The 21786-nt window shown below is 37.3% G+C and overlaps 2 protein-coding genes across 2 annotated transcripts in view; one reads left to right on the forward strand and one right to left on the reverse strand.

The window, feature by feature from the left end:
* The window catches only part of PARPBP (PARP1 binding protein), a 62028-nt gene extending 43383 nt beyond the window's left edge, over positions 1–18645 (forward strand). The window contains exons 9-11 of the mRNA XM_075428298.1: positions 5592–5673; positions 17508–17658; positions 18311–18645. Of these exons, the coding sequence (XP_075284413.1) occupies positions 5592–5673; positions 17508–17658; positions 18311–18645 (568 nt within the window). The remainder of the gene's footprint in view (positions 1–5591; positions 5674–17507; positions 17659–18310) is intronic.
* A 50-nt stretch (positions 18646–18695) lies between these two features.
* PMCH (pro-melanin concentrating hormone) lies at positions 18696–20278 on the reverse strand. The gene is made up of 3 exons (XM_075429227.1): positions 20030–20278; positions 19310–19511; positions 18696–19049 (listed from the first exon to the last, which is right to left on the reverse strand). The coding sequence occupies exons 1-3, from the start codon at positions 20276–20278 to the stop codon at positions 19000–19002; spliced, it is 501 nt and encodes a 166-aa protein (XP_075285342.1). The 3' UTR covers positions 18696–18999.
* Positions 20279–21786: the final 1508 nt, after the last annotated feature.

The following is a 21786-nucleotide window of genomic DNA, read 5'->3' on the forward strand; positions in this document are numbered from 1 at the left end:
TAGCTGTGACACAAGAGATTTTTGGATTATGTCCTATTTTCTTCCTACATAGTAATTATTTTGTGGAGACAATCTGAAATAGTTAAATATTTTTTCAAATCATGATCCACCAGTCAGAGTAGTGTTGTACTAAGGATGTTGAAACAAATTCCCACGGATGAAGATTTATTAGTAGGATCTGTAGCTGATGGTGTCCATTGGCTCTAATGGTGAAAGTTGCTTTTGGAGAAGAATAAAATCAGAGGAGGGGGAGGAGAAGGAAAAAACTCTCCCTGGCGGTCAGCTGGAAAGTAAAGCACCCAGGGTTCCCAGACAAGCATCCCCAATAGTACAGTGGTCGTTTCCCCAACAGAACTATCTTGTCTTCATAAGGACTTGCTCAAACCCCTTATTTGTTGTCCCTGCTTTTGGTACTGCTTGTGGTGATTGGAGCATCTGTTCGTCAGGACAATGGCTGCGTGGCCAGTTGCTTATTAAGCTCTGTGCATTGCACATTTTTGGGTTCCCTAACATAATAGAAGAGCTACAATGAAAAGGGTAGGAAAAGTGGGGAAGAGGAGGGTGTTTCTTGTGCTGGTGGCAGTCATTTCCAATGAGAGCCCCCCATAGCAACACTATCAGAGTGTGCAGTTGCAAGGCTGTGAGAATAACAACAAGGAAAGAAAAAGTGATAGGTTGTAAATTGGAAGATGGAGGATCCTAAATGTTGAAGAATTTAAGGGATCCACTAGATTTATCATTTGACCTCTTCTATGAAACAAAAGCAACAAGCACATTCTAACAAAACTTAAACATTAGTTTCATTAATAAGAATTCTAAATAAACCCATAATTTTAATATAAAAGGCATCTTGTAACAGTATATTGTGGAATATTCTTTCACCTCTCAAATATCTGTGGATAGCTATACATTCCTATTTCATTATGTGACAAGTTTAAAATAACCCTCATTTCAGTCTCTTATTTTTCCATTACTTCAGATTCAGGAAAATAGACCCACAGTACTTTTAAAATTATTTCATTAATTTAATAAAGCTCACTGTGGTTATATTTTTAGCAGAATGAAAAGGAGCTTAATTAGATCTAGATTAATTCTGTGTGAATGGAATTGAGGCCTGCCTGAATTCTTCTGAGTTACATTGCCATTATTCAGAGCTTTAGAGATTCTTTTTTTTTAAATAACTCTTTAATTTTAAAATGGGTTTTAAACCACTTATTTCTGAATAAGAGTGGCCACTGAGTATTCCCAAAAGGATAAGACATTTGTTTGACTTAAAATCTTCTTGGTGTTGGTATAAGCAGGTACTGCTGTCTGGGAATTTATATTGTAATCTAGACAATTCTTGTGTTTTCCTTAGTAATTCTTAGGGGTCAGTTCGGTTTAGATTTTATTTTCTAGGATACAATTTTTTTATATTATCTGTGTACTTCAGTTTAAAAGTTTGATTTCAAAGTATTGAATTTATGACCCTAAATTACTGTTTTAGGAATAAAAAAACTGCAAAAACTGAAATGAAACTTGCAAGCAATGCCTCTCAGTTTTTATCAAATCTTTGTGTTCTGCGTTTCTCTAGAATCTTAACTGTAAGACTCCAATTGCTTTATGAAAACTGAACACCGTAACACTGCACAAGATAGTAGCTGATGTGTCACTCTGATTTATGTCAATGTACAGGCACCTCTATAGTAAACAGTTTTTTGTTAATGCTTATGTCTCAAATACTTGATCTGGAGTGTTTGCGGTCTCTTTGCCAATCTGTTGTTGTTAATAAATCTGGAACAGTTTACAGGACAGATGACAGCACCTTTAGCAATGAATGTCATTGCAGTTTTCAGATTCTTTTTGCTAATCTGATTCTATGTATCAGATAGTTGGTCACCTCATATGACAGTTATTGTTGTATAGTTTTTGATCACGTGGTAGTTACTGTTTTGAGTTTTTCACAATGCTTTTTGTTACTTCTATAGATTTCACTACTGAAGAATTCCCAAAATACATTTAAAGTTTGTGAATAGTTTTGTCTGAGCTCTGGTTAGGGGAGGAAAGGAAGGTTATCAGGAGTAATCAGCATGGATTCACCAAGGGGAAATCATGCCTGACCAATCTGATAGCTTTTTACGATGGCATGACTGGTTGGGTAGATGAGGGGAGAGCCATGGATGTTGTCTACCTAGACTTCAGCAAGGCTTTCAACACAGTCTTCCATAACATCCTCCTAGGGAAGCTCAGGAAGTGTGGGCTGGATGAGTGGTCAGTGAGGTGGATTGAGAACTGGCTGAATGGCAGAACTCAGAGGGTTGTCATCAGCGGCGCTGAGTCTAGTTGGAGGCCAGTAACTAGTGGTGTCCCCCGGGGGTCAGTACTGGGCCCAGTCTTGTCCAACTTCTTCATCAACGACCTGGATGAAGAGTTAGAACGTACCCTCAGCAAGTTTGCTGATGACACAAAGCTGGGAGGAGTGGTAGATACACCGGAAGGCTGTGCTGCCATTCAGCAAGACCTGGACAGGCTGGATAGTTGTGCAGAGAGTAACCTGATGAGGTTCAACAAGAGCAAATGCAGGGTCCTGCACCTGGGGAGGAACAACCCCATGCATCAGTACAGGCTTGGGGCGGACCTGCTGGAGAGCAGCTCTGTGGAGAGGGACCTGGGTGTGCTGGTGGACAACAGGTTAACCATGAGCCAGCAGTGTACCCTGGCTGTCAAGAAAGCTAATGGGATCCTGAGATGCATTAGGAGGACTGTGGCCAGCAGGTCGAGGGAGGTTCTCCTTCCCGTCTACACTGCCCTAGTGAGGCCCCATCTGGAGTACTGTGTCCAGTTCTGGGCTCCCCAGTTCAAGAAAGGTGAGGAGCTATTGGAGAAAGTCCAACAGAGGGCTACAAAGATGATGAGGGGGCTGGAGCATCTCTCCTATGAGGAGAGTCTGAGGGAGCTGGGCTTGTTCAGCGTGAAGAAGAGAAGGCTGAGAGGGGACCTAATAAATGCTTATAAATATCTGCAGGGTGGGTGTCAGGAGGATGGGGCCAGACTCTTTTCACTGGTGCCCAGCAACAGGACAAAGGACAATGGGCACAAACTGAAGCACAGGACGTTCCAGCTGAACATGAGGAAGAACTTCTTCCCTCTGAGGGTGATGGAGCCCTGGAACAGGCTGCCCAGGGAGGTTGTGGAGTCTCCTTCTCTGGAGATATTCCAGACCTGCCTGGATGTGGTCCTGTGCAGCCTGCTGTAGGTGACCCTGCTTTGGCAGGGGGGTTGGACTAGATGACCCACAGAGGTCCCTTCCAACCCCTACCATTCTGTGATTCTGCTTCTGTGATTCTGGTCAGTTTGAGAGAGCACGGTTCATTTCTGGGTGAAGACTGGGGTTAAATGAGAGCACCTATTTTTCAAAACTTCAGCATTTCAGGAATTTTTGTTGCCTTGTTTTACTCTTAATAAGTTGCCAATAATAAGTAATTTAGTAAGTTGGGTAGATTTATCCCTCTGCACTGAAATCCTGCAAAAAACTACTGCTGAGAAGTGACTGTTGTGGTGTTTAACTTTTTGTTGGTTTACAAATATTTTCATTGTAATTTGTGAAATGCGTGCATGTTTGGGAACTGAAAATGTAAGCACTGTCAATACATCCTCAGTGTTTTAGAACATTGTAACCAAGCTGAAGTTTTTCTCATTTAAACTGTCCTTTAGTATTCCATCAAATATTTTCTATCTATAAGTACCTCATTTCAACGTTCTGGAAAATAGTCATAGAATCATAGGTTGGAAAAGACCTCTAAGATAGAGTCCAACCGTCCGCCCAACAACACCATGCCTGCTAAACCATATCCCGAAGTGCCACATCTACACGTTTTTTTAAACACTTCCAAGTATGGTGACTCCACCACCTCCCTAGGCAGCCTGTTCCAATGCCTGACCACTCCTTCAGTAAAGAAAATTTTCATAATATCTGATATGAAACTCCCCTGATGCAACTTGAGGCCATTGCCTCTCAACCTAACACTAGTTACCTGGGAGAAGAGACCAACACCCACCTCACTACAACCTCCTTTCAGGTAGTTGTAGAGAGCAATAAGGTCGCCCCTCAGCCTCCCCTTCTCCAGACTAAACAGCCCCAGTTCCTTCAGTCGCTCCTCATAAGACTTTTTCTCTAGACCCGTCACCAGCCTCATTGCCCTTCTTTGGACATGCTCCAGCAACTCAAAGTCTTTTCAGATATGCTCTACAGAAGTTTAAATAAAATTCACTTGCTATTTTTTTGTATTTCAAAGCTGCATGCAAGACAGAAGCATGCTTTTTTCCACTAGTATAAATTTTTTAAGCAAACATAAAAATATAGTGATGAGTTTGATATCGTAATAAGGTGATTCTGATAAAATTAATGATATTATTTATGTTTTCAGTAAAGTTTTTGCATGACCATGGATTAAGTATTTTCATAAATTGTTGCAGTAGTGGTTCTCTTTTTCTGGTTTTGCAGGTTCAACAGGTATTCAGGGTTTGGGGCAACCTTTTGTTTGCTGCTGGTTTTTATATTATTCCCATCATATTCCTATCCTGTTAATGTTAAAGCCACTCATTACTTCATGCTCAATTCTTTTCTTGCTTTTAAAAATTTCCTTCTATTTAAGGCATACCCATGTTGATCTGGTGTACAAAACAAAGCATCTCTTGAAAATCCATTTCTGTAGGCACTGAAAAGGAAACTAACCTATCCATGCACTAGAGAAGCAGGGATGATTTAATCAGTTGCTTATCCTGAGGAATCATCAGTTGTTGGAAAAGTGGGATTCTGAGAATTTTGTCATTACAGGTTACATAGAAGACTAATGAATCTGAACAACAGAGTAGACAGGAGCGTGCTGAAGCTACATGTTTTGGCAATTTAAAAAGCAAAAGCATTGCAAGGTCCTGCAGTAATTTTGCGCCACAGACAAATAGAAATCAATAAAACAAAGAATGAGCTAAATAAATAAAATAAAGAATGATTTATTTTTGAAAAAAAGTCCTTATATGCATACTGGCCTGTCATAAGCATAGACAGAGAAGTCATTATTTAGAGATGCACAGATTAGTTCTTCTTACTTCAAGACCAAAAAACTCCCTCTTATGTGCATTTTTTTATATAGCTTTGTCAAAATTGTTTGTTAATGTACATGAATATTCACATACTGAAATACAGGAGAGTGGAAGCATTTTGTTTGTGTGAGTTCTTCTATTGATAAGTCTGTAAATATGAGGAAAATTGTTCTTGATGTCAACCAGATGCTATTCAAGGAGGGGTAAGTAGAAGTAGATTTGGTAATTTATCACCAGCATTACAAATAATAAAACTGTGGCTGCAGAACTACAATATTGTAAATATACTGCAAAATGATACCAGAAATTGGAACTGGAGGTTTGGTTTTATTACGGTGTCTTCAGTTGTCACAGTACATGTGGTTACTTAGGAAGGGAGAAAAAAAAGATAAGGCTTGGAGAGTGAAGATACTTGCCTTCCTCTTTCTGAGGAACTTAGTAAGGTAACTGTTTTTCTTAAATAATTTCTTTTACCTGTGCTAAACACACCTTATCTCTTTTTAATGTAGATCTCCAGCACAATCCAATGGATCTTCTCCAAAACCTCTTAGACAACGTATTCAGAAATCTATGGATGAGAAGAAAATGAAGGTACTGTGTATCAATTGCTATGCCACTATAGATGCACTGAAATAATAATGCTAAAATGAAAATAAGTGTTGAAATTCTCAAATACTTGGCTATTTAGCTAAAGAAATGTAATTGTGGTTCACTTGTGGTAATTGGCCCAGCTCAAACAGTATTGTAATAGAAATGGAAATATCTAAAACTCCAGAACAGAAAGGCTTTAAACTTAAAAGTACTTTCTAATGAAGATCGCTCAGTGGAGATATACTGAGTTAATCTATATCTCTTCATTTAACATCTGTGTATTTCAGGACTATAGAAATAAAACTGAGGCTATGTGAAAACAGAGATAAAACTGAGCACAGGTGCCTAATTTCAGTTCTGATAATGTAGGCATTCTAAAAGTGTAATAATGACAATTTCATTGTATTTGAGGGGGATGTTTATTTGTAACATTCTGAGGACATTTCTGTAACATTGCTTTGTGAACAATACAATAAAGATGCTAATGTTTGCTATTTTGTAGATGAAATGGAACATTGCAAGAGTATGTTGGTGTTGAGTGGTACTATTCAAAAGAACAATTTCCATCTTTCTGAAAATTGAAGTCTTCCAGTGTACTGCATTTTACATAGTCTTTGTTCTTCAAAATTGTCAAACCTGAGTGTTGGGATTATGGAAAGACACAGAGCTTGTATCTTCCACAGCATTTCAACAGGGAGCTGAATAAAAGTAGAGGCTTAATATTTTAAACAAACTTAGCCCTGACAGCAGATCAAACCACAAATGTATTTAATATATAAGGAAGAAAACAGAGATGTTTTAAGCCATCAGAATTAGTTTGAAAGCAGCATAATGGAAAATATCTTTATGCCTGTGGACAAGGGGGGAATTTTAACATATTACATGTTTAAGAAGTAGAGAGGTGTTAAAAGGAAGTAAAATGAAAAGCATTGTCAATATTTCCAGTATGTGTCTTAAATACACTACAACTTTATTCGGAGTGCTTTTTTTGGAATCGGGGTGGTGTGGATGTTGGGTGTTTTGGATACATGCACTAATTATTGTGAAATTTAGTTTAAAACACATAGGCAAATTAAATGTTGAAACTGATAAAAGATTTTCATTGTATTTTATGATAAACAGCCTATTTAAATTGCAGCTTTACTCATCAGATAGCAAAAATGTGGTAGGCTCTTTGCATAATATATTGAAATAGATAGTTTTCTTATCTAAATGGAGGTTTTATAATTGATTCATGAACAGCTGTGTTCAGTATCAAAGTACAAAAAAATATTATTTACAGTTAATTACCTGTCACATCTGAGAACTTTTCTTGAAACTTGCAACGTGTTTGACACGAACTATCAAAAATATGAGTATTGAGGCTGATTCATATTATGAAACTATTTTTGCTTTTACTTGGAAATACTTTTTTGGTAATCAAAATTACCAGATTGGCTACCATAATTTCTGTGCAATTAGCAGTTCATTCAGAAGTCTGTGAATAATTGAGTGAGTTCTAATTCAGGAGCAGGAATTGCATGCAAAGGTTCACCATGACACTCTTCTGTGCTGCTTTTGTAGTGCCTGACACTAAGAAGCGTTCTGTGACTCCTTTGATCCTTTTTAATATGTTACAAGAAGATTTTTCCATAGTACTCTTGTCCTAGCCTTGCTTCAACATGATTCGTAGAATCATAGAGTGGGTTGGGTTGGAAGGGACCTTAAAGATCATCTAGTTCCAACCCCCCTGCCAAGGGCGGGGGCACCTTCCACTAGAGCAGGTTGCTCAGAGCTGCATCCAACCTGGCCTTGAACACTTCCAGGGAGGGGACAGCCACAGCTTCTCTGGGCAACCTGTGCCAGTGTCTCACCACCCTCACTGTAAAAAATTTCTTCCTTGCATCTAATCTAAGCTTACCCTCTTACAGTTTAAAGTCATTCCCCCGAGTGCACCTTGCTGGATCATGTTGAGCTTTTCACTGATCAACACCCCCAAGTCCTTGGCAGGGCTACTCTCAATCCTTTCTCTGGCCAGCCTGTATTTGTGTTTGGGATTGCCCTGACATATGTGCAGGACCCTGCACTTGGCTTTGTTAAACTTCATGCGGTTCGCACAGGCCCAACTCACAAGCCTGTCAGGGTCTCTCAGGCATCGCTTCCCTCCATTGTATTGACCGCACCACACAGCTAGTTGTCGACAAACCATGTCACTGACAATGATGTTGAACAGCAATGGTCCTAGTACTGAACCCTGAGGAACACCACTCGTTACTGGTCTCCACTTTGACATCAAGCCATTAACTGCAGCTCTTGGAGTGTGACCGTCCAGCCAATTCCTTATCCTCTGAGTGGTCCGTCCATCAAATCTATGTCTCTCCAATTTAGAGACAAGGATGTCATGTGGGACAGTGTCAAATGCTTTGCTCAAGTCCAGGTAAATGACATCAGTTGCTCTTCCCTTATCACAGAATCTCAGAATCACAGAATAGTAGGGGTTGTTATCCACCAATGCAGTAACCCTGTTGAAGGCCACCAAATTTGTCAGGCATGATTTGCCCTTAGTGAAGCCATTTTGGCTGTCACCAGTCATCTCCTTATTTTCCATGTGCCTTAGCATAATTTCCAGGAACATCTGCTCCATGATCTTGCCAGGCACAGAGGTGAGACTGACGAAATAGAACGTACCTGTAGCAAAATAGAATGAAACATTTAATGTTGTTAACCAATAATTTTTGAGATCTTTCAGTCAACTTCTAGAACTGATTTTGATGCCCACCAAGTGCCTAATATAATAGAAGATCAGTATATTGAAGTCTAAATTACCTTTTGTCTTATGAAAATCAATATTCCAAGAGAACAAGCAACAGGTCTAAAGTCTGTGGTTCACATTTTGAAACTTTCTTCAGCATCTTAGACTGTAAAGCTTGCTTATAGTGTTATCTTTTGCACATTACATCTGGTGGGCTCTCTTCCCCTGCTTCAGCAATGTGGATGGTTAATGTGATTAACATGTTAAACTGAATGGCTGCTTGGAGCTATACGACTTGTATCTTAGAGCAACACTGAGGCTGCTAAACTGCCTCAGTAATCACAGTCAGTCTTCTTTATGGCTTTCTTCCAGTGTATCCTGTTGTAAGAGAGAGACAAAGTACAGAATGGAACTGAGGTCAAATATCTCAAGGTGTTTTTCTACTTAAAAATTGAAAATAGAAATCATGCTGTTCAGAGCATAAATGTTCTTCAATTATGTGTCAGCATAGTCTTCTTACTCAAGATAAGACATCTGAGTGTTTCACATTGTCTGCAATTCTGTTTTCTGTGTGTCAGCCAAACATTGCTATATAAACTACACTATATTCCTATGAAGTCTGGAATTATTCTTGTAGCATTCTTGTGTTCGCTTCAGCCTTGCTTCTTCCAGTCAACAAAATTGCTGTTGACAAACAGCTAATGGCTTTTGTAACTAGAACTCAGATAGTTCTCTGCCATTCATCTTTGATCTCCATCCTCTCACATAATATCCCGCTTTCTTTCTTGAAACATTCCTCTTTCATTTTGTCTTTTTCTGGTTTTCTTTCTACCTTTCTAACAATTTCTACATAGTTTCTTTTGCATATTTCTACTCCTCCCTTTTCTTCCTCCTATGAAGACTTTATAGGGCCCTGTCTTTCTCTTCTTTCTGTAACTTCTTTGTAGATGAATAAATTTACAAAAGAAGTTCGGCTGTCATCTTTATATGAACAGTTCACAGAGCTATATCTGACATAAATGTCCCTTATGTCAAAACTGACATCTTTCATTACCTCTACACCATCCTGTGAACACCCACTGTTGATCTTGGGGTGTATGTCTGTCTTTCCTGGTATATTTAACATTGAGGACAGTATACTACGTGTTACTTTTTAAGTCCATAGCACTTCTGGAATATATTCTTCTCTCTCTGTATGTCCAATAAACTATAAATTTTTTAAAGATTCATTTTGCTTTTTCATGTGCTGCCATGTATTTTGCTAGGACTTGATAGTTGCAGCTTTGACCTATTAACTGAGATTGCTGTACAAAAAGTTGTTATTAAAGTGGTTAGATGCTAGATGCCTTTCTTCTGTTTGTGTCTCAGTCTACTCCTTTAAACTGTAGTAGCTATAACCTGCTTGTTTTAACCTATCCCAGCCCATTGATTATTCCTGGTTTGCTGCTTGGAGATGTCTATTCTTGCTTACATTCAACCTGCAATACCAGTCTTCATTGTTTGTGTGTTAATTTTCAGACTAACTCTATTACCTGTCTGTTTTATACTGTTTCTTATGGCTGAAGAGGTTTCCCATAGGTGTCTGCAGAACTCATTATCCTTCTTTAAAACCTTTTTCAGTACCTTTATATCAACCTCTCCCCAAAACTTAGCAGTGCTTTATGTTGAGATGGATGCCCGTTACAATGACTAATTTCAGTTCCTTTCTGTATGAATCCATATATTACTTGTCTTGGATTGTAATGTCTCTTGGTAGAAATAAATTTTGTTCTCTTTTCTGTGCAGCACATAGCACAATGAATTCCTTGTCTGTGACCATAGATCTCAACTGCTGTAGAAACTTTTATCACCTTCTTACACTGAATATCAGTCTTCACTATTATTTCATACAACCATTGTGAAATGTGTACAGGTTGCTTATAAAATTCACAGCTGTACATTGTTATGCATAATGCACTTGTTTTAGCAGTCTACTCAGAAGAGATAGCATACATATGTTTTTTTGAATAAGACAATAGCAACATCATGTTTCTTTTCAATGTCAATCTCAGTGATTCTTCTGAGAAGTTTCTTATGCAGTAGGTGTGATGGTAGCATTAGTGTCATAAAATTGTCTGAAGGACATTTTACTGTGCTGCCTCTGACAGGTGGTTAGATGGTTACTCTATAGTACAAATGCATGATCTCTCATTAGAACTTATCCCATAAAAGTCTTTTTCCATGATATTTGAGAGGGGAAGGAAAACACAGTAGTGATGATTACTTTGATTGTGTGCTGGAGTCCCATCAAGATGTGTGTTGAATAAAGAAGTGAAGGAAAATGTAGGAAGTGGAAGGAGAACAATTCTCTAAATTAAAAAGAAAAAATAAAAAAGAAGAAAAAAATCATTGTTCTCTCCTTCCTTCAGAGGAGCTGATCTCAATTTCCGCAGAGTTATGCGGAGGAGTGCAGACTGATAACATTTAGACCTAGGGCACAACACCATGTATATGTGTTTAGTATCTGAAAATATGGAGGGTGGATAAAGTAAATGGCTGGCTATGAACTGGAATTGGTGTTTAAAAATAAAATAAATCTGCGGGTATTTCTGTTGTGCCAAAAGAAATTCCTGGCAACAGTGAAAGACGAAGAAATATTTTTGTCTTTCAATCCTCATTAAGTACTGGAGGAGATGCAGAAAGATCACCTAACTATAATGGCATTTGTTAGGAGGCAAAGCTGTTGCTCTTATCCCTTGAGGAGAAAGAGTCTGGGGAACTAGCGTGTTGCATTTTTTCATTCCCTCCAGCAGAAGCAGGTAAGAGTAATAAGAAATTCCATCTTCCTTTGAGAGACAAATTAGAGTTTTATGTTGTTTGTCTATTGTTTAAGTGAAATGTCTTCTAGTGAAGGGTATTTTGTGCAAGCAGTCTTTAATTCAGAGAAGTCTGCAGAACATCTATTGTGTTATGTCTCATGTTGTCAGTTGTCCTTATCGCTCCTTTCTGCTTTGTAAAAATATGTAGAAAGTTTAATTGGACAGAGAGAGGTATTTTATGTAAAAAGGGTTCATCCAGCCTTCTTTGCTTCTTTAAGTCATACTTACATTTATGTGAAATGAGTAGATACCCTGTTGTCTGACTACTTATTTTGTTGATTTCAATGGGGTTATAAGCCCTGCTTATTGGTGAGAGGGGAATGGAAGAACTATTCCAATCACCTGCTTTGTTTAGGTTAAAGACCATCTTAAGGCAACAAAATTGTTGCATAATAAGATTTTCATCATTGTTCTGCACCAGAAAAGATTAATGAAACTTTCAAGTTGTAGGCAAAATACTGTTTCTGAATGAATGCAACTGGGTGAAACTGAGAACTTTAGGAGTTAAAAAGGAACAAAAGCTACTGGTCTGTGAGCATGCAACATATGAGAGAGTGACAGATCTTTTTTTGTAAAATTAGGATTGTTTTGGCCTTTTGATACATTGTTTTAGAAATCCTGATGCATTTTTAACACACATACCCTGAAACAGCTGCAAGGAATTTCAGTAGTTTGGCATGTTTTTTTCTTAATGTAACCGGAGACAACCTTTCCTATATGAGGCATTATTTCTCTCCAGTTGGGAAAATAACTGTAGTTTTAGTTTTAAGAAGAATTTGTGGCTTAAGAACTCTAACAAATCTTGGCATGCTTGAAGTTCATTGTAATTTTACTGTGTATAGAAATCCTTCCAAGGAAAAAGCTCCACAAAGCAAAAAATCACAGTCTGCCTTTCTCATATGACTAGTTCAAGCCTATATAAAATGACTTAATATCTAGCTTCATGCACTGCTGTTATTTTTCATTGCTTAGTACTCTAAATGCTGTTACTTGAGAGAATTGTTTTGCCTATTTGCGATTCCAGTACAAATAAACTGTGACTTGGAAGACTATTGACAGGAAGTTATCAAGAGTTTTCTGTATGTCTACTATAATTGTGAGCAAGAAATTCATAGTAACAGAGAAAACAATCTTCCTCTGGTAGTAGTCTCATCTATTGTAGAAAAAAATATTTATTTGTAAGTGGGATATGATTATGGAGAACACCAAACTGATTAGTAGTGTATGGACTATGTTAAAAATTAGTATCTGGAAGAGAGGGGGAGGGGAGAAAAAGGTTATGTTCACCACAAAATCTCAAGAAAGACTTTATTATTAGTTTCAGTTGATAAACTACATGTAGAAAAGACCATTTTTGTTTCTACAAGACCCCTAAACTACTTTCCTAGGATCCGTAGCTGTGAGCTTTGAGTCCTTTTGAAACCCAATAATAAGGTGATTTGAGAATAAATGTTCTCAAAACAGTAGTGGGTTAATTTGGGAATGCAAAAATCTGGTACAAGATTCATGCTAAAAAAATTTTATAGTTTCAGTACAAAAAAGCTTGCTATTACCTGAGCTATTCAGGACATTTTTCATGTTTGAAGAACATGATGCCTTGGTTTGGCAGTGATACTTACCATTTATTGTTTTGTTACTCTTTCCTTTGCTCTCCCTTTCCTTTTTCAACTTTCTCTTTCAACTTACCTTTAACATTTTTTTTTTTTCCTAAAAGGACAAGGGAAAGGGTGGAGTAAAGACATTTTCTTTTTATCTCTTTTTTTCTTTCAAATGGTACTCTAATTGTTTGGCTAGAAAATAAAAACATGTGTTTGTTGTTACTGATGTAGGTTTTCAAATTCTATTATGCCATTCCAGTGTATAAAGACCAAATCTCAACATTCTTACTGACTAAATATTGGCAGTACTGTCTGTATGCAGATGCTGGAGGGAGATCTGGAACAGATTATCAGCTAACTTTTAGAAATAAATAGAGCATGCACCATCAATATTTCATGTAAAAGTGAACATTTTATATTGGCATCTCGAACAACTGAAAAACTTCTCCAGATTAGAAGTCAAGGTGGGAGAATGTCTTGCTTTATCTACTCATTAGGAGTACTAATTGACCTACGGATGCTGAAACACTCTCTTAAATTCTAGCGTTCTTTCTTCGAGCTGCACAGAGGTAACAGTGAACCCCTTTTTGTGAAACGCAGTAGAATTTCTTCCTTTGTATAGGGATAACAGCAAGGTTCCACTTGCCTGTGAAGAGCAGAGAGGACAGTAAGTCTGAGTTCATTGCATACCATTTGTGTGCAACTACTCGATTGGCAAATTGAGCTCCCAACATCTTTTTTGCTCTCCCAGAGCTGTGGGTCATTAGAATGGTGCCCTCAAAGCAGTGGATTTCAGGGAATTTAATGTAAAAGAACTCTAATTTCTAGGAGCTATTTTAAGCTGTTGACAGGCTGCACTATGTGGGCTTCAATCAAGTTATAAGTTGCTCTCTTTAAAAAAAAAAAAGATTCCAGTAAAGCTCTACTTTTTTATTCGGCACTAGACTTGTGCTCTTTTGTTCCACCTTCAGGCTATTAAAATTTACTTGTTGCTACCTCACTCAGTGTAATACAATTGTTTTTACTAGTGAATATACATTCCTAGGCTAGTTGGGAAGTTTGACTGCTTCAACAAATTTAGTCTTGCACTCTTGATTTATATATATCCTCTAGATTAGTACTAGCATCAGCTGAAAAAGACAAAAGTTATAGAGCTTTGTATATTGTTTGCAAATGACTAAATGGTATGTGATGCAACACAGAGTGAAAGTGAGGCATATTTCAAGCTTCAGTGAAGTTGAAACAGATGGATGGGTTTGTGCTGTAAGTTTTTCAGTATTTGAGCTTGACTTCTGTCCTTTGACTCTACATATTCTAATCCCTGCAAATGGAATTAGTGAAGTGTTGAATGGGGGGGGGTAAAAAGAAACCCTGATGTCCCAAAAAATAACTGGATTTATTGTTCGTTATAGAATGGTAACTATCAGGCTTTCGTGCTCAAGTTTGTTGTTCATGCTGTGCTTATTGTATCTTCATCAACTCAGCACAAATTCTAGTGTGTTTGCCTCTTACAATATGAATATGTGATAGAACTCTCTGCAAGTTATTGTTGCATAATTTTTGATGTGTGTCATTTTCTAAACAATAATTAAGAATTGACAGAATTTTAAAGGATTAAGATCAAGTGTTTAAGAAACATAGCAAATAAAGGAAAGTATTTTTCATTTATATTATAGTAACCTTATGCTTAAAGAAAATGTAAGCCCCTTATATTCTAAATATTGTAATTGCACAGTAGGATGTTGAGTAAGTTTAAACTAGATTAGAGTTGCATTTTTAATTATTTCAAATTCTTAATCTTGTTTTGAGTATAGCTTCTCTATCCTTCAAAACATTTTCTTTAAACAATGTAAAGTTAATGACATACACTTAATGGCTCGGTGACCTAAGGCATAATCCTGAAGCACACAAAGCCTTGTAAATGTCTATGTATATAGTCTTACCTTGCAGTAAATGTTTCAAGTACAGAGCAGATTAACACTTAAAGATTACAATTCTTGACAGTCAGGCTGGCTAGTTCTTGCTGTTAAATTGTGTAAGCATAGAATGGTTTGAGTTGGAATGGACCTTATAGACCATCTAGTTCCAACACCCCTGCCATGGGCAGGGACACCTTCCAGTAGACGAGGTTGCTCAAAGCCCCATTCAACCTGGCCTCAATCTTTATCTGCCTTTCTTTTTCAGGCTGTTACCTGGCACAGAGAAATTGCAGTTTGGGAGTGAGGGACAACTGGGAAAATTGGGTATTTGTCACTCTGGAAGGGAATACTGAATTTAAAGTAAAACTATATATGTACATACATATTAAGTCAGCAAGAAAAACTATATTTCTGTAAATAGAGTATTTTTTTCCAAAAAGACTGTAGGTGTGTTCACCTGGCCAACTGCAATATCATGAAGAGGTACTTAAGTTGCATCTCAACAATAAAAAGCTAGAGTCTCTTAGCTTGTATGGATGAAAACGGTATCTGATGAAAGTGGCATAAATTGTGACTGAATTTTGTGGATGAAGGGCCATGTGAAAGGAGGTTTCTGGGAACGTATTCTTTCTCTCTGTCTAAATCTGAGATTTTTAGTTGGAAGAAAAATACAACTATCCGGGTCAAACCTGAACTGTAAGATTTAAACAGGCTTGTGTTAAGATGCACAATGCAAACTTAATGAACAAAGTGGCTGTAAACCTCTTATTCGACAAATCGTTCCTCTTATCTATATATATAGCAACATTTATTTTGTGATGTTTCTTGCTTTTTTTTCTCCTGATTTTTGTGCTGTAGTGCCTGTTGAGCTCAAATTTATTTGAATTCAACTGTACTGTTGTAAAAATCCTAATATATTGTAATTATCTGCTCTGTGCAATACTTTTCAACATCTTTGATATAATCTGGTAGACTTTCCAATGGAACTGAGGAAAGAACTGAAATTTGACCTGTAACCAGTGATTCCATTGAATGTGGATGTCATAGAATCATTAAGGTTGGAATAAACCTCTAAGATCATAAGGTTTAACTGTCAACCCAACGCCACCATGCCTGCTAAACCATGTCCTGAAGTGCCATATCTGCATGTTTTTTGAACACCTCCAGGGATGACTCCACCACTCCCCTGGGCAGCCTATTCCAATACCCAACAACCCTTTCGGTAAAAAAAATTTGTCCTGATATCCAGTCTAAACCTCCCCTGATGCAACTTGAGGCCATTTCCTCTCACCCTATTGCTAGTTACTTGGGAGAAGAGATTGACACCTGCCTCACTACAACCTCCTTTCAGATAGTGGTAGAGAGCAGTAAGGTTGCCCCTCAGCCTCCTCCAGACTAAACAGCCACAGTTCCCTCAGCTGCTCCTCGTAAGACTTGTTCTCCAGACCCTTCACCAGCTTCATTGCCCTTCTCTGGACAAGCTCCAGCAACTCAATGTCTGTCTTATAGTGAGGGGCCCAAAACTGAACACAGCACTCCAGGTGCAACCTCACCAGTGCCAAGTACAGGAGGACGATTACCTCCCTACTCCTGCTGGCCACACTGTGCCTGATACAAGCCAGGATGCCGTTGGCCTTCTTGGCCACTTGGGCACACTGCTGGCTCATGTTCAGCCGGCTGTCAGCCAGCACCCCAAGGTCCTCTTCTGTCAGGCAGCTTTCCTGCCACTCCTCCCCAAGCCTGTAGCGCTGCATGGGGTGGTTGTGACCCAAGTGCGCGACCCGGCATTTGGCCTTGTTGAGCCACATACAGTCGGCCTCGGCCCATCAATCCAGTTTGTCCAGATCTCTCTGCAGAGCCCTCCTACCCTCAAGCAGATAAACATTCCCACCCAACTTGCTGTCATCTGCAGACTTGTTGAGGGAGCACTCAATTTCGATATACCTTTGCTATGAGACTAGGTTCCATGCTTCCAAGACTAGGAGGTGGAGTTGAACATGCAGAATCAAGTGCAGTAGTGTTCTTCAGTACTGTAGATTTCTGGCAACTTATGCTGTATGGGTATGTGTTGACAAATGTGGAGTTGGACATTGGTGCAACAAGGAAATGGCTTTATTTTGTGAGTAAATGGAAATCTGACATTTGCCAAAGAAAGATCTGAAATGCTTTCTATTCCAGATTTAGGTGTGAGTATATTGAAGCTTATTTTATATTATCTATCACTCCTTTTCGGTGTTACTATTATGGTTTCCTCTATCTATAAATTGGTGAAGTGGGGAGACTCATCCTATACTTGGCATTTATGAACTGATGTCTCGGAGATGAGGACCTGTAGAAGTATGGTGATTGACTATAGTAGCCATGACAACTACTCAAAATGGTAGAGTCTGCACTCTATCAAAAGAGGGGGCTAACTTTGACAGAAAATCTTAGGCTGGAGCCTTATAAGTTAATGTGTAACTTCCCGAATGAGATAAAAAAAGATTTTTTTATATTTTTTTAGGACTTTAATAGAATAATTTATTAGTATTCTTGAACACCTTTACACTTTGTAAATGAATACTTCATAAATATTTTTTATGGGAGTGTACTCATTTTTTTTGTATTTTATGTGCTCTAAAGGCTTTCAAGACAGAAGAATGGGGGAACTTATTATTTTAGTAGTCTTGCAGGTGTTGTCTTTTACTTTTGTAAATAATTAAAGCTAATGCCAGATTGCTGTTTGCAGGTGAAGCAATCTTCAATCAAATCTCAGTTTGCGTGTACATATAAAAATGATTTGAGTGAAATAAAAAGTCAGCATTTCCTCAGCAGTAACCAAATTCCAACCTGCCTACATCCTGCACCAAAGCAATGTCTAAAAGATAGATATCTCACAGGTAAGCTGTAGTAGGATTGAGTAAGTAAATGTGATAACTGATATTTCAAATGTTACCAAACAAGGCTTTAGTAAAACTCAAGCATAAATTTGCTTTCAAGAAAAAAAGGCTGCCTCGTTGTGCTGTGCATGCTATGATCAGTTAAATTTGCATTAGAATTGTAATGCTAATACTTTGAAAATATCAATCTGTTTGAAAAATATGTATTGATGCTATCTTGAGGTAAAATAAATTAATGCATTTTACATACATTATGTAATGATTCTTCTTATTTTACAAAGGCAAGCTAAGTGAACTTTGTATTTTTGCCATTCAAAAAAAAGAAAAATTTATTTTACTCTACTATGAACCATATCATATATGTAATTTCTAGGCTATTTAAGCACCTTTTCCAGTATCTTAAAGTTATAAAACCACTTTCCTGAGTTAGTTGCTATTACATGGTTTTGAGCCATGTCATTTTAAATTGGCAGTACACTTATAAACACATAGCAAATGTAACTGCAATGACCAGCATAGTTTTGTTTTACTGATAAAGCACTAATTTTGATTAAAAAATTCACATGACAGTCCTCTGATAGAAAAAGGATGAATAATCCCAGGTAACTTTTTATTGCTTCACATATGTTTTTTTGATATTCTTACATGACAGAAGGCATGAATTCATGTCTTGATGTACCAGTGCTTGGAACTATTTCTGAAAATGTTCACCACACTAGAAGTTATACAGAAATGGGAGAGCTGAGTTGTCAGCCAAGAAACAAGAACTCCGAGAATGAACAGATGGATTTGAATAATGACAAAGTAATCTGTGATAAGGAAAGTGAACCATCTTTGCAAAAAAATGCCAAAAGACCTAAGACTTCAAACAACCCTCAGAAGGAATTGGACAGCAAAATCGATGGAAAAAGAAAACACAGCAAAACTGCAAGCAAGAAAAAGTTGATTGCTGGTCAGGCAAAATTAACTCACTTTTTTAAACTATAAGTTTTTGTTTTGACATACATAGTATGTTCAGCAGTTGTAAAATTTGTGAGAAAGGTTGAAATTCATAAATTCCTTCCTTTCATACTCAAAGTAGTGGAAGTAGTTTGTATGTAATATTAGACAAAATCTCAAGTCTGGATTATGCAGAGGTCTTTTATTTTTTCATAACAATGCATCATTCCTAATTACAGCTGTGTTCTTTGTTTGGTAATGAATTATGTTTCCCCTTACAATGCAATGGGAAAGTATTTTTGGACACGTGTATAGCCACACTAAAACACAGTAACTTCAAATTACATTAAATGCATAATAAAATATTTAATCTTCAAAGAAGGTGGTGTAGATCATTAGTTTTCAGACTTGCCAACAAGGTCGGTAGACTCTTCCCAGCATACACCTGAGCACTACAGGAAAAAGAAATCTGAAAGTTTAAATCATCAAAGCACTAGAATTCTTTATGGCCTCTGGACATTAACAAATGCTTCCTCCCCTGTGCACCAAATCAAAATAGATGCGAACTGGAAATGCAAGATTTCATCAGCCCTAGGAAATCCCAAACGTGATGTGGATTTTCTAAATGAACCTGTATCAAATTGCTATGTAGATATTGCCTTATACTTTACCAGAATGAAAGAATTTTTGTGTAAAAATGAAATATACTTACTGTCAAAATCCCTTCTTCCTATAGGGAATTTAGCTGAATTTTCTTCATCTGCAGTCTCTCTTTCCTGTATTGATTCAGTATTTTGAATTTCAGCGTCAACTGGAAAAGCCATGGCTTCCTTCAGTGCAAGATAAGGTAGTTGCTTTCTACCTAAGTTGATTGGCATAACATGATTTAAGAAATCATGTCTGGAACCTGTGTCCTGTTTTAAGGGAAAACAAGAGTAGAGTTCATCTTCATTTAAAGTCAATTGTGTTCACTTTTTATACTTTATACTTAGCAGTGCAAGTATGTTATCTTTCAAGATGATATTTTGAAAGTAGTGACCTGCATAATATCTTTGGTTGAAATGGTTTTCTGGTAGAGAACATGGTAAAACAAGGAATCTTATTTGGTGAAGTTAAAAACCTGTTGCTGCGCATAGGGACATGCTTAATCAAACATAAATATAGGCTTTTTTCCCCCAGAAGTTTTGGCTACATATAGTCCTGTAAAAATCAGGTTTCTTTTATTCAGCTTTCCAAGTTACGCATTTAAAATCTTGGAATTAGATAAGTTGAAAATTTATTCTTGACTGTAATATGCTAAATGATATATGATATATGGTATTTTTGTACATTCACCAGGTTATTGCTTTAAATTATTGTACTTGTTTTCTAAACGGCTATACAGAGAACTTGTATTTTACAATTAAGTGAAAATGTGGAACTGAAAACTCACCCAAAAATTCATTTTTCTGTCATCCTCTTCATCCAAAATACTGCTGTCTTCAGTCTTATAATGCTTCAGCAAAGGTATAGCTCTTCTGTTTGCAGTTCTATCTCCATTTCGAAGATTTTTTCCTAGCTTTAATGTGGTTAGCAGCATATCTTCATCTTCTACCTTTTGCAGAGATTTTGAAATGGAGAGTAGAAAACCTTGAGAAAAAAGAGAGAGAGAGAGAATTAACATGTATGATGACATACACATTCTTAGTTACTTAATGCCTGCATAGAAGTTAAGCAGTTTTCAAATTTTAAGAAAGCTTTTCCAGTTGTAAATTGATATGTTCTTCATCTGTGTCCACTTTATATATTTTACAGATTGAATGGAAGCTACTTCAATAGCTGATGAGTTCAGTCTTCTAAAATGACTCATATTAAGGACTAATCTTTTCTATAATCCTTCTAATCCCATCTGTTGTTTAGAACTACTTAAACCTTTCTTTAGCGTGGGTAGTTTGTTTCTTTGTGTGTTTTTAGAACAGAACAGATTAGTTCCTTTTGATGGATCAGTATATCAAAGTTCACAGAAAAAGTGATGTCTATTTGTGTTGTTTATAAAGCCTTACCTCCAGTGAAGGTGACTTAAGAAAAGGAACTAATCTACATAAGTAAGCACAGGACTGTTGTAATCGTGTGATCTACCAGTTTTTGATTAAAACTGATTCAGTAAAGAGTTAAGCTTGAAATTTAACAAGAGTTTATACTGCTGCTGTGTTAGAGCTGAAATCATTATACTTTGTCCATTATGTCATGTTAAATTATTCAGACCTTATGTCTAGAAATCTTTATTAATACCTAAGTAATTATATTTGTCTGCATTCTCTATCTGAAAATGGACCTTTTCCAGATACAATTATAATATAGTCAGATATGCTTGCTAAGAATGTAGAAAGAAAAGTAAACTTCAGTTTTTCATTTAAAAAGTCTTTGAAGTCTATCTGTTACCCTGTGGAAGGAAATGTAGCTAAGAGTTTCTGCATTGCATTTTTTTTTTTTCAGCTTATATGGAAAGCATATGGGACCTGCTCAAATTTAGCTAATCTTTTAATGTCAGTGATATGAACCACCTAATTCAGTGACTGTGTGCCTCATAGCTGGTTCCTATCTCTTAAATTCATGTTTAACCTTTAGGGGAGTGCAGGGGACCAAACATCCTGCTAGGCAAGGCAAACCACTAGGAAATTGAGCAAGAAATGGACTAAGCAGAAAGAGTACTGCTTCCCCCTTGTTTTCCTCTCTCGCTCTCCATTTTGCTTTTTCTGCTTTTTCTCTGCACTGTCACACACTAGGAACAAAGTGTATAATTTTATTAGTGATTTCTAATGGTGGTTCTTTTTTCTCCTTTTTTTTTTTTTGGTACGGATTTCTGGTGGGCTTTGCCTAGTACTCACCACTGATGTGGTGTGAAGGAGAAAGTAAGGTTGATATTTAATAGCGTAGACAAGTCTACAACACATCAGTGGTAGTCACAGATAGCAAGTATAGAATTTGTCTTTATACTTGTTACAGGGAGTCCAAGGAGGAAATACGAGTGCTGCTGAGAGATGTTGCCTAGTCTTAGGGAAGTATGGAAAGAATAATAAAGATTCCTGCTGAAAACAGGCAATAATAGAACGCTAATCCACAGCCTGAGGATGTTATGTAGAACAACTGACCAGCGTTGTTAGAACAGTGGTATTTTTAATCACTGTTCACTGCTAAACTTCCTGGAAA

The sequence above is a fragment of the Opisthocomus hoazin genome, chromosome 8 (assembly GCF_030867145.1).
Source record: "Opisthocomus hoazin isolate bOpiHoa1 chromosome 8, bOpiHoa1.hap1, whole genome shotgun sequence".
In the NCBI taxonomy this organism is placed as follows: Eukaryota; Metazoa; Chordata; class Aves; order Opisthocomiformes; family Opisthocomidae; genus Opisthocomus; species Opisthocomus hoazin.

Bases quoted from the DNA above. Each gene is read 5' to 3' on its own strand.
- PMCH (XM_075429227.1), bottom strand. From the start codon at position 20,278: ATGTGTATGTCATCATACATGTTAATTCTCTCTCTCTCTCTTTTTTCT. The intron at 19,512-20,029 runs GTGAGTTTTCAG...CCCTTAAAACAG, and splicing joins ACAGAAAAATGAATTTTTGG to GACACAGGTTCCAGACATGA. The intron at 19,050-19,309 runs GTAAGTATATTT...TTTTTCCTGTAG, and splicing joins AGGAAGAAGGGATTTTGACA to TGCTCAGGTGTATGCTGGGA.